This window comes from Cyprinus carpio, unplaced genomic scaffold (genome assembly GCF_018340385.1).
Source record: "Cyprinus carpio isolate SPL01 unplaced genomic scaffold, ASM1834038v1 S000006493, whole genome shotgun sequence".
Lineage (NCBI taxonomy): Eukaryota > Metazoa > Chordata > Actinopteri > Cypriniformes > Cyprinidae > Cyprinus > Cyprinus carpio.
Window position 1 is genome coordinate 349,932 of NW_024879166.1, and position 13,435 is coordinate 363,366.

The following is a 13,435-nucleotide window of genomic DNA, read 5'->3' on the forward strand; positions in this document are numbered from 1 at the left end:
CAGACCCGAACACCATACAAGGGTTAAACGTCAAAATGCTGTCTGGGTAGGCAGCTCACTAGGGTTTGAGACAGCCCCAAAGAGGGCGGAGGAATAACACTAATACCCACAAATCAAAACACGGTCCGCTTCAAGTTTTCTCTCGGTTGTAGAAAGACAGAAGTTTGACATGGAGAGTAGAAGTCATAGAGGATGACAAACTTTTGACTGACATGTTTTCAGGAATGTGTTTTTCTCCATTATGTCCAGAAGATGATGGCCAAACTGCAGCTGAAACTTTTCATAAGTGCTGGGGAAAGGAGTTTTCATGTGAGAGAGAGCGGACCAGGATCCCCGTACAAGTCCGTTCGCGTTATTAGTTAAGACTGTATTTTCTGTATTTACCATCTACACGTGCGCTTGTAGGCTACGTGTTGTGACACTTACTGGATTTTAACATAAAACATTCAGAAGATTCAAAACTTCAACTCAACTTTGTTCCTACCCTTACAAATTGGCTTTATTGGCGATCTAAAGGTAATAGTATTGAATTGAACAGACATCATGCAGAAGCTGAATTCGGTAAACAGTCACGCGGAGCTCCAGCAGCGGCTGGCGGATCACGGCGGATCCGGAGACACGGCGCGGGAGAACGGCACGAAACACATCCCGAGTCCCGCGGAACCTGTGGATACGGTTCAGTGCTCCAGCAGAAAGATGCTGGTCGGGCTGGACATCCTCTGTCTGCTCGTGGGTAAGAGAAAGAGAGTTGGGTGACACGTTGTAGTAACTTAGATTATGATGTTAATGACATAATGCTATTTTATTAGATTACTTGCGAGATATTATGAAATGTCAGCAAAACTTGTACTGGGTTGAACTCTATAAGAACCATTATATGATGCTTTGCCAGTCAAAACAAAGTTTCATGACAGTTCTATTAGAACGTACATGATCATTTATTTAGCATTATATAATGCAGTAGGCCTAATAATGAAGGTTATTGAAAATGCTGCCAAGATGAAGTGTTTTTTCCACCCCCTCCCCTCCTATGCAAAGAAAACAAGTTTAAAACACCACAACAGATTTATTTGCAGGTTGTGGGACATCCACTTAATCTGTTTTCCTCATAACAAAAAAACTTTTTGACAGTTCTCCATAAAAGATATTGATGTTTTACTGCTGTGTCTAAACTTGACATGGGAACAACTTTTCAGAAGTGGAGAAATACATAGTTGCTCCATCCAAATAATCCACTCAAAAGCCAAATCAGAGTTTAGGAGAGGAAAATAATAAGTTCATAACCTCTGCGCACGTGGTGTGTGTGTCTTGAGTTTAGAGTTGGCAGGAAAGTTTGTCCTGGGAAATTGAGCCGTATCCATGGAAACAAGCAGTTCTCCAGAGAACAGTGGAACTGCCTTTTCAGATGCCCTGAACTGCATGTGTTGTTTACTTTGTTTGGGCAATACTTTATTGTAGCTTTCATTAAAACTAAGTATTAGTTTCACTGTAAAAAGAGTGAAACTGCACAATTGTTACTGCTCCTACCTGATCCAAAACATATTTAGACCCATATTTATTTCTTTTTGTAGTCAAGATGATTATACCAAATAAAATAATATTTTGGTCTTTTAATATTTTTAAATTAACCCGGTTAATATAGATCTTACCATATTAGGTGACCTAAACTTTTTTTTTTTTATTCTGATATCTTCATATAAATATTTGCACATAGACTACGCGCTGAAAATTTTCTTTTTGCCTTGTTTTCCATTACAAATATTATCTAAACATTCTTAAATCAAGATGCATTTACCTGAGAAACAAAATGACTTAAGATATTAAGACTTGTTTTTTTTTTTTTTTTTTTTTTAATTAAAAATAGTAAAATTTTGAGAGTTTTTGCTTAAAACAAACAAACAATCTGCCAATGGGACAAGAAAAATAATCTTGTTTTGCCTTTTTTACGTTTGATTTCTTACCCCATTGGCAGACAATATTTTAAGTAATTTTACTTCTCAAGTAAATGCATCTTGATTTAAAAAATGTTTAGATATTTATACTAAAAAACAAGACATAAATACTAAGAAATGTTTTTTTTTTTTTTTTTTTTTTTTGCAGTGCATGAACTACTAATCAGTTTCAAATTATATAGGTTTTTTATGACTTAATAATGAAAGTTATTATGAAGTGTAAAGTTTCCCTGCCTCTTCCCAAATACTTTTCATCCCTACAAATCCTAGCAAAATGTTGTCCTGTCAGTTTGTTGATGCAATTACTGCTTTTTGCAATACTGCTAGGAGAATTAGTGCACACCCTATCGGTTTAATGTGTCACAACAAAATTCACAACAGGGATGAGGGGACAAACACTTCAATTGTTTTTTTTTGTTTTTTTTTGTCATTGCTTTTGGTGTGCCAAATAGAACCTGTCCAGGCAGACAGACAGGTTACAGTTCACTGGCTTGACTGTGTGGATCATTTACATGAGACCTACTGTAGCCTCTAGGTAAAAGTTCTCATCCAACAGAATCTGTTTTTAGAAACGTGTCTGGTTCCTGCTTGATGTTTATAGAGGAAAGGGCCTCCTTTGATTTCGGATGACTGTCACTTTCTGCCTTATGACGTTACAGTCATGCACTCAGCAGTTTTATTTACTCTAACTGGATTCATTCGTGATTAAGAAAGTGGAGTACTTATAACCTTTTGATGACAGACTGGAGAAAGTCAAGAGTAAGCAGAGAGGAACTGTTCTGTGGGATGAGGCATGACGTGATAAAGGATGGGGCGTTTATGATTGCTTACTTTGGTTAACATTGCACACGCATTTCCCTCTTTTAATATACATGGAGCTTATGGGACTTCCTCCTAACATTTGTGTGACAACTGTGAAAACATTCAGAGCCGCATGATGAAGCTCATTTGTGCTGTATTCATCGGAAGTATTGAAATGCCACATTTTTGTACACTTGTGAAAAGAAGTACACTTGAGCATTTTATATGAGTTTGAACTGAATGTAATGTTTTCAGAAACTTCACCGACTATTCGCAAAGACACCACCCCACTTAGTTACTGTTGCTATGTCCGACAAGCCATGTCGTGCTCACGACACACATCATGTTCTCACGCAGGGGAAAATATATCGTTGAGCAAAGAGGAAACAGTCAACAAGCGGTACTGTTTGGCAACAGTAAACAACCTATATTTAATGAATAGTATTTATTAGCATCATTCATTCTGCATTTTATTACCAGCATATTTGAATGTTTACTAAACATTGGTGTTGTTCATCGTATTGCTCCTGGCTTACTGCGGTTGAAGCTTGAGACTATGGCAGGCTGAAGGATTGTAACTGATTTCAGTGTGTTGTTTTTCAGCAGTGAATAGGGTATTCATGCCATGGCATTCTGATCCAGTTTTAATAAGCCAACAAAGCTGGAATAAGAGCAGCTTTGATGGTGGATCCGTCGGAGAAACTCTTGCTGTGCATGTGAAAGTGAGCTCTGACTACATCAGCAGCGGAAAACAACACTGCAGATTGTTTACAGAGGCGCTTAGACACGCTGCGACGATCGATCACTAACTTGGCTCCGCTTCTCTGCAACTCTTTTGTCAGTACATTCCACTCGGCCAGACTGCGATACACAAGGAGGTTCTGGAGAAATGCTTGCCCTGGAGATATGCTTGAGTACCTGTGGTTTGAGCAGGTCAAAGGTGAAAGTGTGAAAGAAAGGTCACATGCATACCTGAGTGTGTGTTGTGAGAGAGCCTGCTGAAACAAGCACTGCTGCTTCCCTATCACCTTCTCCCACGATTTCAGCGTTTTGTTAAATGAAACCAGGTGTAATGGCAGTCCCTTAGAAAATGTGGTAACACTTTACAATAAGGTTCCATTTGTTAACTTTAGTTAACACAAACTAACAATGAAACATACCTATGAAGCATTTATTAATCTTAGTTAATGTTGATCCCAACATTTACTAATACATTATTAAAATCTAATTTTGTATCTATTACTGTTATTAAATGGACCTGAGCTAACATGGACTATCAATAAACAGTTGTATTTGCATTCACTAATGTTAACTGAGATAAATAAATACTGTAACAGTGTATCGGTCATTGTTAGTTAATGTTAGTTAATGCATTATATATAGTCAACAAATGGAGCCTTATTGTAAAGTGTTACCGAAAAAGAAAATATATATATAAAAAATAAAAATATACAATACTATCTTGATAGCATATGGATTTCTTTGAAATACCTCACAACACTTTTTTTTTTTTTTTTTTTTGGAAGCCTATAGTGATATATGAAGGTTTCAAAATGTGAGTTGATAACATCAGTGAACAATGGTACTGTCAGTGATAGTGTTTTTGTGAATGATTTGGTTTCAGCGCTGCTTCAGTGATTCAGTGTTCATTTGAACCCTGAGTGCCTCACCAGATTTGGACAGGTAAGACGCCCACAGCTCTAAAGGAAATGACTGAGACATCAAAGCAAAAGACACAGACATGGCATTGAGTGTGTTAATATCTCATTGAGTGAGTAAGGCATTTATAGGAGTAATGCTGTACCTGAATGAAGCCCCTCTTCCTATTTATCACTTCTCTCTCCTTCACCTTTCTTCTCCGCCACAAAAATGCATCATCTAATCGAAGGCGCTCTTATAAAAAGCCAGTGGAGTGTGCGGCAGTGTGAGGCCTGTAGGTGCGTGTGTGTGTAAAGTGTCTGTTTGTATAAAACGTCTTGTGTTTCCATTGAGTTGGCAGAGAAAGCTGTCAAGTGAGAGAAGTGAGATTGCAGCACGCTGCAGCATGTCAGTTATGTGGGCGGCAGCACATTCAGGCCTGCTCATGAGCACATGGTGTCTGCTGTTTCCACATGCTCATTCATGATGATAAATGCACACAGCAAATGGATCTCTGTCCTCTTCACATTAATAGCTCAGTCATAATGTCAATGTGACAGTATGAGTAGTATAGTATCAAATATGGTATATGGTATCAAATATATACAGTATATATAAATTTATAAAGTTAATTAAATGAAGAATCTAATAACAATAATTTTATAAATTAATTTTTATATTTGATAAATCTATCTATCTATCTATCTATCTATCTATCTATCTATCTATCTATCTATCTATCTATCTATCTATCTATCTATCTATCTAAAGTCGATTACATTTCATATATTACTTATTATTATATTTCTATACTAAAATACATGTTTAAATACCTAATTCTTAATGTATCTGAATATTTTTATATTTTTCATTATATAATTATTAAAATAGCTTTAGAACTATTCAATTACCTTTTATTTATATTAGGCTTTAGGCAATATGTTTTATGTTCAGGTATAATAAATTTATATTATATCATATATAATATATTATATTATAATTATTATGTTTATATATGTTTAGATTTTATTGAATGCTATTTATCTTTTATTTCATTATTTCATTTAAATAATTTAATAAGAAATAATTAAATATGTATACACCGATTCACCCCCCCCCCCACACTTAGTATTTAATTACATTTGTTTCTTCTTAATATAGTAAAATAAAGTAGCATAAAATAGTACAGACATATATGTTTATTTGATGTGTTTATATTTAGATATGTTTTGCTGATTATGCGACTGAATTTCTCAATGGTGCGACTAAAAAAAATCAGAGGTCTCACCGGTGCGACCAGCCCTTCGAGAGAAAAAAAACTCTCCGTGTCTCCCTGTGGTTCAACAACAGACACTAGAGCCCTGCATTTCAGCCCGAGCCCGACGGACCACAACTTTTTTATGACCCTCGTGCCGGGCTTTGGGATAATTTTCATGTCATAGTTCAGATGCGGCCTGGGCCTCCCGCCTGTTTTTATCTCTTTTACCTCTTACCTTTATGTGAATGACGGCGTATCAACTGAAAAAAATGCGAGTGATTACGCTGGCGTCTCCATGTCCTGAAGCGTCTCCGCACAAACTATTGGATATAATGCACATTTATCTGGGTCTAACGTTTAAACATTGTTATATGCTTGAACTGTTTTGCTGCTAAAGAGAGTGTGGCTGGCTGGTTTAGCCAAGGCCAAAGATCAAGAGGGGCATGTGACTGCAATGGAGGATAGTCCATAAGACATTGAGCCATGAGATGTTCAGAGATGTTCAGCCCTTAAAACACTTAATTTAGATTTTCTTTTTATTTCATTTATCTTGAGATGTTTTAAGTTTAAATTAAAAGTGAAACACTTTAAGCACCAACACTTTTTTTCAGTAAGTTACCTTTCTTGTAGAATTGTGCTTCAAATAAAGAAATGTATGTTGAGCAGGTTGTTAGTTAATCATTTAAGTCAATATTGTCTATATAGACAGCGATTAAAAAAAAAAGTGAACTTTCTGTGCACCTAAGAAAAAAAAGTTAGGCGCACCAGTGCAACCAGTGCAAAAAGTTAGTTAAGAGCCCTGTATATATATATATATATACACACACACAGTGCATAAAGCTTTACACCTGTTTTATTAGCAAATAATCATCCTGTCAGAGGGAGTGTACTATCTGCCCTCATTTGTTCAACAAATGACCATAGAGACCACACAGCCATTATCTCTGTCTGTGTTCTCCCCTCTGGCTAAAGTGCATTAGTCTAGCATCAGACTCGCTCTAAGCTACTCAACGCTGATCCACTGCAGCCTGCTGGAGCCAGCCAACTCTCAGCTGTACACAGGGTTACAGCTTTAAATGAGGAAACCGCCCAGGGCCGTCAGAGACTGAGAGTTTGTGTGAGTTTGCTGGTGGATTAATACTGTTGTTATGGATTTGGTGAAAGGTCAGAGGTTAAAGGACAGTGCTGGCTGAGATCTATGATACCAGCTCATCTCCCTCATGAGTGAAAGGAAACCAGAGTGAATCCTGCCGAAAGACACAACAAATTAGAGGATTACACAGTTTATTTTTTTTTTTGCAAGAGAGGAGCAAATGAGTGGCAGTTAGCAGCACAATTACCACAGCTGTATTACTGAAAATTATGCTCTGAAAATATGCAGCTCTGTCTGTTCCTGTCTGTTTTTGTTGCCTATCTTTTGCTGAGGTCTCAACCGTATCAGAGGAATGTATGAACTAATGACTCCCCCTGCTCTTCTCTCTTTGAAACAATCAGACGAGTTCCCCCTTGTATTATGTTTTGATTTTCGAGCTGTCAGAAATACCAGTTAATCCGTGATTTTATTCTTGAAATTTTGTGACTTTTTCTAATTTAGGGCCATGAACATACATGCAAAGTGAGGATACACTAATGTGTTTGAAGTGCACACAAATAATTTTCTGACGATTTTGATGTTCTTGGGTCAATTTGACCCGCATTTATTTATTTTTTTGTTTTTTTTCAGGGAAACTGTACAGACCCAAATTAAATATATTTCTTGGGTATATGTTGTTATGTTGGTGTTTTGCTACTTTGGAAAGGGAAAAAATGAGCCTCATTATTTTCAGTGCTGAAAAATACTTTCTCAGACTCAGATGGTAAAAGTGAACTATCATTTCTATTTTCAATGTATATGAAATACTATTTAACTTATCTTTTTCTTCCAGAATTTTTATAACTTTTTCTTATTTAGGGCCAAGAACAAGTCTAAATAAGTTGTGTTCCAAATTTGAAGTTGATATATATAAAAAATTGAGGTTCCTATGCAATTTTGTTTAGGTGTTATACCAAAACTGGCCACCGGGTGCCAATCAAAACAATTTTTTTTTTTTTTGCTGCAATTTTTCTGTCACAAATGTATACATTTTTCTCTCAATATTACTTCTATCACAAAATAACCACCAAATTCATCTTGAGATTGTGATGAATTTATGATGATTACTAAAACGTGATAGAAAAAAATGAACCAAAAAAAAATTTGTGACAAAGGTCAGAACTCCTATTATGATGTAGTATATGTTTTGAGGTGCACTCTTGTCATAAATTAATCTATTACTGTTCCAACATAATTTGTAACAAAAACAGTGATAAAATATTTATTTAGGAGTCTTAGACCTTTCCAACGATATATAGTTTGTCATGATACACAGAAAAAAAGTCTGAATTTTGAGATATAAACTTGCAATTGTGAATCACACATCTTATTTTCTCAAATTCTCAGTTTCAGCTTGCAATTTCACACAAATTTGTGAAAATAAACACTCAATTCTTAGAAATAAAGTCCAAATTGTGAATTCATAACTCACAATTGTGAGTTTACATCTTGCAATTGATAACTCTTAATTGTAGATATAATCTCACAATTTTGAGAAAGAAGTATTAATGGTGCTTAATTCTCACAATTCTGAGGGTTTTTTCTCCAGAATTTCACAGCTGCAAGATATAAACTTGCAATAAAAAAAGACCAAATTGTGAGTTTAAAATTTTCCATTGTGAGTCTACATCTTGCAATTGATAACTCTAGATTGTGGTAAATAAACTCGCTATTTTGAGAAAGAAGTACAACTTGTAAGTTTAATTCTCGCAATTCTGAGTCAGAATTCTGAGTTTACATTTCACAGCTGCAAGGTATAAACTTGCAAGAAAAAAAGACCAAATTGTGAGTTTATAACTTGCAATTGTGAGTTTACATCTTGCAATTCTGACTTTTTTCTCAGATATTTGAGTTAAAATCATAATGACCTTTTCTGTATTATCCCATGGTGCAAATATGCTTCCATACTGACCTGCCTCAACATAGCCTCATTCTCAAAAACACACATACTCTTAAAGAGTCTGGAGGCACCGCTGACCCCTCAGCTGTTGATTGTCTCCTGTGCACAGCGTGTTGTAAGACAGGATAAAGTATATCCCCCCAGCCTGAGGACGCATGTCTGGACTCGGCTACAGTAACACCAGAGACGCAGCATTGCTAGCGGTGGGGGTCAGAGAGGAAAACTCAAGCAAGCTTCAACTCATCTTTCCCTGTGGTTCTGCTCCCCATCACCTCAATTGCCTGACAGATTCATTATTTTTAGGTGTGAAGAAAGCATTTATAAGAATGCTTGAAGGGTAAATAGGAAAAGTTGGCAGTGTTTCATAGAGATGCAGAAATGTTAAAGTAGATGTGCCCTCTTTCTTGGTAGCAGCTTATGTTTAGAAGTATCTTCTTATCACAAGCGATTTTTTGCTGTGTAGAGTTCTTGACTTGGCCATATGGTTCAGTGTTCATTGTGTTGCAGCCAAGCATAGTACTTTTTGGTAACAGAAGAAAGATGAAGCTGTCCTGGCAACACAAGAAGACATTTAGCTTTTGTTAGGGAATCTGATGAAGGTCGAAATAAATGAGAAGCATTGTGACAGAAAAACAGCGTTCACAGACATTCCTATCCTGGTGGGATTAGTTGTCTCGGAGGCAGGGCTGGATTGGTAATCAGGCATACCAGGCATTTTCCCGGTGGGCCGATGCACTTAAGGGCCCGACAGAATGTTGTTGTTTTTTGTTTTTTGCCGAGGAACATCACGCAGGGACAGCGAGCAGCCAGTGGCCCATTGGTTTGTCTCCTGTATTGACAGTGTAAATAAATGCAGGCTTGATGAGCAGAAGATAATTCTTCTAATTCTAAAAAAACATTAAAAATCTTAATGTTCAGAAATTTTTGACAGGTATAGTGTGTGTGTATATATATATATATATATATATATATATATATATATATATATATATATACACACACACACACACACACACACACACACACACACACACACACACATATCTTGAATTGGTGGTGGGCCGCCTGGACCAAAAAATGCCTTGTCTTTTTTGCCTTTTGGGCTTTAAAAAGGTTCTCTTGTGATATTACTTTTGCTAAAAAAAATAAATAAATTTACATGTGCTTGTACATATGTATTTGGCACATTCTGTGATATCATAAGAACTTAAAAAGGTTCTGTGGCATAATTAGAACTTAAAAAGGCTCTGTGACATCATAAGAACCAAAAAGGGTTCTGTGACATCATAAGAACTTAAAAAGGCTCTGTGACATCATAAGAACCTAAAAGGGTTCTGTGAAATCATAAGAACTTAAAAAGGCTCTGTGACATCAAAAGAACCTAAAAGGGTCCTGTGACATCATAAGAACTTAAAAAGTTTCTGTGACATTATTAGAACTTAAAAAGGTTCTGTGACATCATAAGAACCTAAAAGGGTTCAGTGACATCATAAGAACTTAAAAAGGTTCTGTGACGTCATACGAACTTTAAACGGTTCTGTGACATCGTAAGAACTTTGAAATTTAAAAAGGTCATTTGACATCATAGGAACCGAAAATGTTTCTGTGGCATCATGGAAACATAAAAAAGTTCTATGGCAAGGATGCAAAACTCAGTTCCAGCCCTACTCCAACACACATGCCATGGACTTGTTTAGCTGGATCAGGTACATTCAAATAGGGTTAAACCCTAAGGTTAAACTCTTCGGGGCTGTGGCAACCTCCAGGAGTTTTGCATCCCAGTTCTATGGCATCATTGGAACAAAGGTTCCATGGTATAATAGGAACTTAAAATGTTCAGTGACATCATAGGAACTTAAAATGCTCTGTGACATTATAAGGACGTATAAAGGTTCCTCAGACTCTGTTGGTAATCATTCTTTTGAAGACTGCTGAAGCTTTAGTATTTGTTTGTGCGTGCGTCGCTCCTGTCTTCCTCTCCAGGCCTGCGTCTTTGTTCTTGGTGTGATTTGTCTTTAGTGTGAGCTCATCAGGGTAGACACAACAGAACACCAAGCAACAACAGAAAGAGTAATGTCACCCCTTGAGCAATCTCTCTCTCTTCACAAAGATCAGCTCTGCCCGTCTACCCAAAACAGACTCTCTTCCAGACAATAGCTTCAATTAGATGTTTAGTGGATGATGGTCCTGTGATCCAAAACACAGCCGCAGTGCCAGAGGATATATCATCTGTACGGCTCTGTCTCGTCTGTGTGACTCTAACTCATGCACGCCTGACCATATTTTTCCACGAAGGCTCTTTTTATCTGATTAAAAAGTCACTGAAAACAAAAGGTACACAATGACGGAGATTAAACAATATTTGGTGGGTAATTACATCCCACCTCTCACTCACTTCCCGTGACAAAGAGAACGTTTTGCTCCTTGTTCCCAGAAAACTTCCAGTTTTTTTTTTTTTTTTTTTTAGCATCGTCTGCCTCAACACATTAGTCAGCCATATTTGTGCTTGTAGATTTGTCGTTTCATGCAGAATAGAGACTGTCTACCTGTTGTTTATATAGCTAGTCCAAGGCCGTCTGGGGTCACTTGCATGTATGTGAACGTGCGCAACGTTTAGTCTGCGTTTGTGTGGAGTTGATGTCCATGTGGTTGTATACTGACATTGCGGTTGCTGTGGTTTTGAGAGGTGTTTGTGTATCTGCATGCTAGTGCGTCCGTGTGGAACCAGTGGTTTCTGAAGCCGACCTCCAGTTTTGTGGTGAATTTGAGGTGTTTGTGTGGTGTTTTTGCGGGAATAAGTGTATATTCTCATAATTAGGTGTTTGTGTTGATGTGTATGTGTGTGTGTGTTGTTATGAAGAGGAGGGGTCCTGTTTACAAAGTAGGTCTCAGCTGAGCTTCGTTCACTGACCTCACATTCCAGAAACGCCACTAATCGCCTCTGTCTGGCAAACTCTCACTCTCTCTCACACTCACTATTCTTCTCGTTCTTTTCTCCATCCCCTCAAACACTGAGGGCTTTTTTTTCGACTATTTAGCTAATTGTTAGTGCATGCTAAAGCAAGCATTGCTTACTTTTCCTTATATTTGGGTGTTTTTTCAACTATGGAACTTTCAGCCTTGTGGACTTTAGAAAGTAAAAACTCCTTTTAATGTCTTAATTGTTTATTTGGTTTATACAGTAACAAAGTTTTATTTGATCAAAAATACACTAACAGTAAAATTGTGAAATATTATTACAATTTAAAATATCTTTTTGAAAATATTTTAAAGTGTAATTTATTCATGTGACACAAAGCTGAATTTTCAGCATCATTACTTCAGTCTTCACATGATCCTTCAGAAATCATTCTAATATGCTGATTTGCTGCTCAGAAAATAATTTCTTATTATTATAAATTTCAAAGGTATAGTATTTATTTGTAATAGAAATATTATATTTTGTTAAATGTATTTACTGTCATTTTTGATCGATTTAATGCATCCTTTCTGAATAATAATAATAATAAAATTGTCTTAATTTTTTTTATTATTAACCAATGTAATTTTCACCACATTCCAAATTATATGTGTTTGATATACATGACTAAGAAATATCATCTTGAATAATTTGGGAATAAAATAGCCAGCATCTTTATATTGCCAAGGCTAATTGCATTACTAGCATTTAATGTATACTAAATACACACAATTAAACCGTATTTTCACACTTTGTAGAATTTAACAATTCAAAGTTTGACTGGAAATGATATGATAAAAATATTCTGTACACAAGTGATAGATTTACTGTTATATATACAGCATATAATGGACATTCATATTTTAAGGTTGAAATTGTGGGCCTGGGACAAATAAAACAATAAAATAATAGTATTATATAAAATGATGACAGCTTTAGTGTGACCTTCGTATGACAAAAAGAAATAAATATACTTTAGTGCTTATATGAATGGCATCTTAAATTACACCTCGATGAAGAGAGATGTTCTATTGCTTTTCTAAGTACTTGGTCGTTTTGTCTGGTAGATGCTAAAAAGAGTGAAAACAGGGAGGGACCAGAGTCATATCTCATGACCAGAATTGGGCTCTTGTGACTCTTGACAGCAGAAACCGACCACGCTTGCAAATCACAAGTGTGAGTTGAACACAGAACATCTTAGTTCCCACATACAACACAATAACAACCACCCAGAACACTAGCAACCTCATAACAATGCACACACACACACACACACACACACACACACACACACACACACACACACACACACACACACACAAAAAAAGCTTCTCAAATGACTTTAGTAACCACAGAAAAGTTGATGGAAAGTGCATAGCATTTTTTTGTTTACTATCAATTACCAACACAAATGAGCTACATGGAAAAAAGAAAGACTCCCAGCTGCTTTTTGCGCAGTTCTGTCCCCTGCTTCTCTGCTGTTGTTCTGTCTCTTGTTCCATCTTATTTTATTGTTATTCTTTCACGGTGAGCTCATTCTGGGCTGTGGTGCTCAGAAGTGTAAATTAGAACCAGATCCTTTCTTTCCAAGCGAGGCACGGATTGAATCTAATGTTCTCTTCCCTCGCTCTTGTGACTGAAAAATGGCCCAGACCATGAGCAGATTGTGCAACACCACGCAGTTGAACCTGATGTTTATCTCCTATCTTTTCTGGCCTGCTTTCTCGCATTCTCCATCCATCTTTCCCTGTATGCTCTCTTCCAGCAAGGTGTTGGAGTTTGCTCACAGCTGCTT

The 13,435-nt window shown here is 36.6% G+C and overlaps 2 protein-coding genes across 2 annotated transcripts in view; both read left to right on the forward strand.

The window, feature by feature from the left end:
* Positions 1-13,435, forward strand: part of LOC109083683 (E3 ubiquitin-protein ligase RFWD3-like) — a 512,102-nt gene that overhangs the window by 317,300 nt on the left and 181,367 nt on the right. The window lies entirely within an intron of this gene.
* LOC109052180 (phospholipid phosphatase 3-like) overlaps positions 110-13,435 on the forward strand; it is a 30,360-nt gene continuing 17,034 nt past the window's right edge. Inside the window, exon 1 of the mRNA XM_042754310.1 lies at positions 110-733. Coding sequence (XP_042610244.1) covers positions 544-733 — 190 coding nt within the window. The 5' untranslated portion in view covers positions 110-543. The remainder of the gene's footprint in view (positions 734-13,435) is intronic.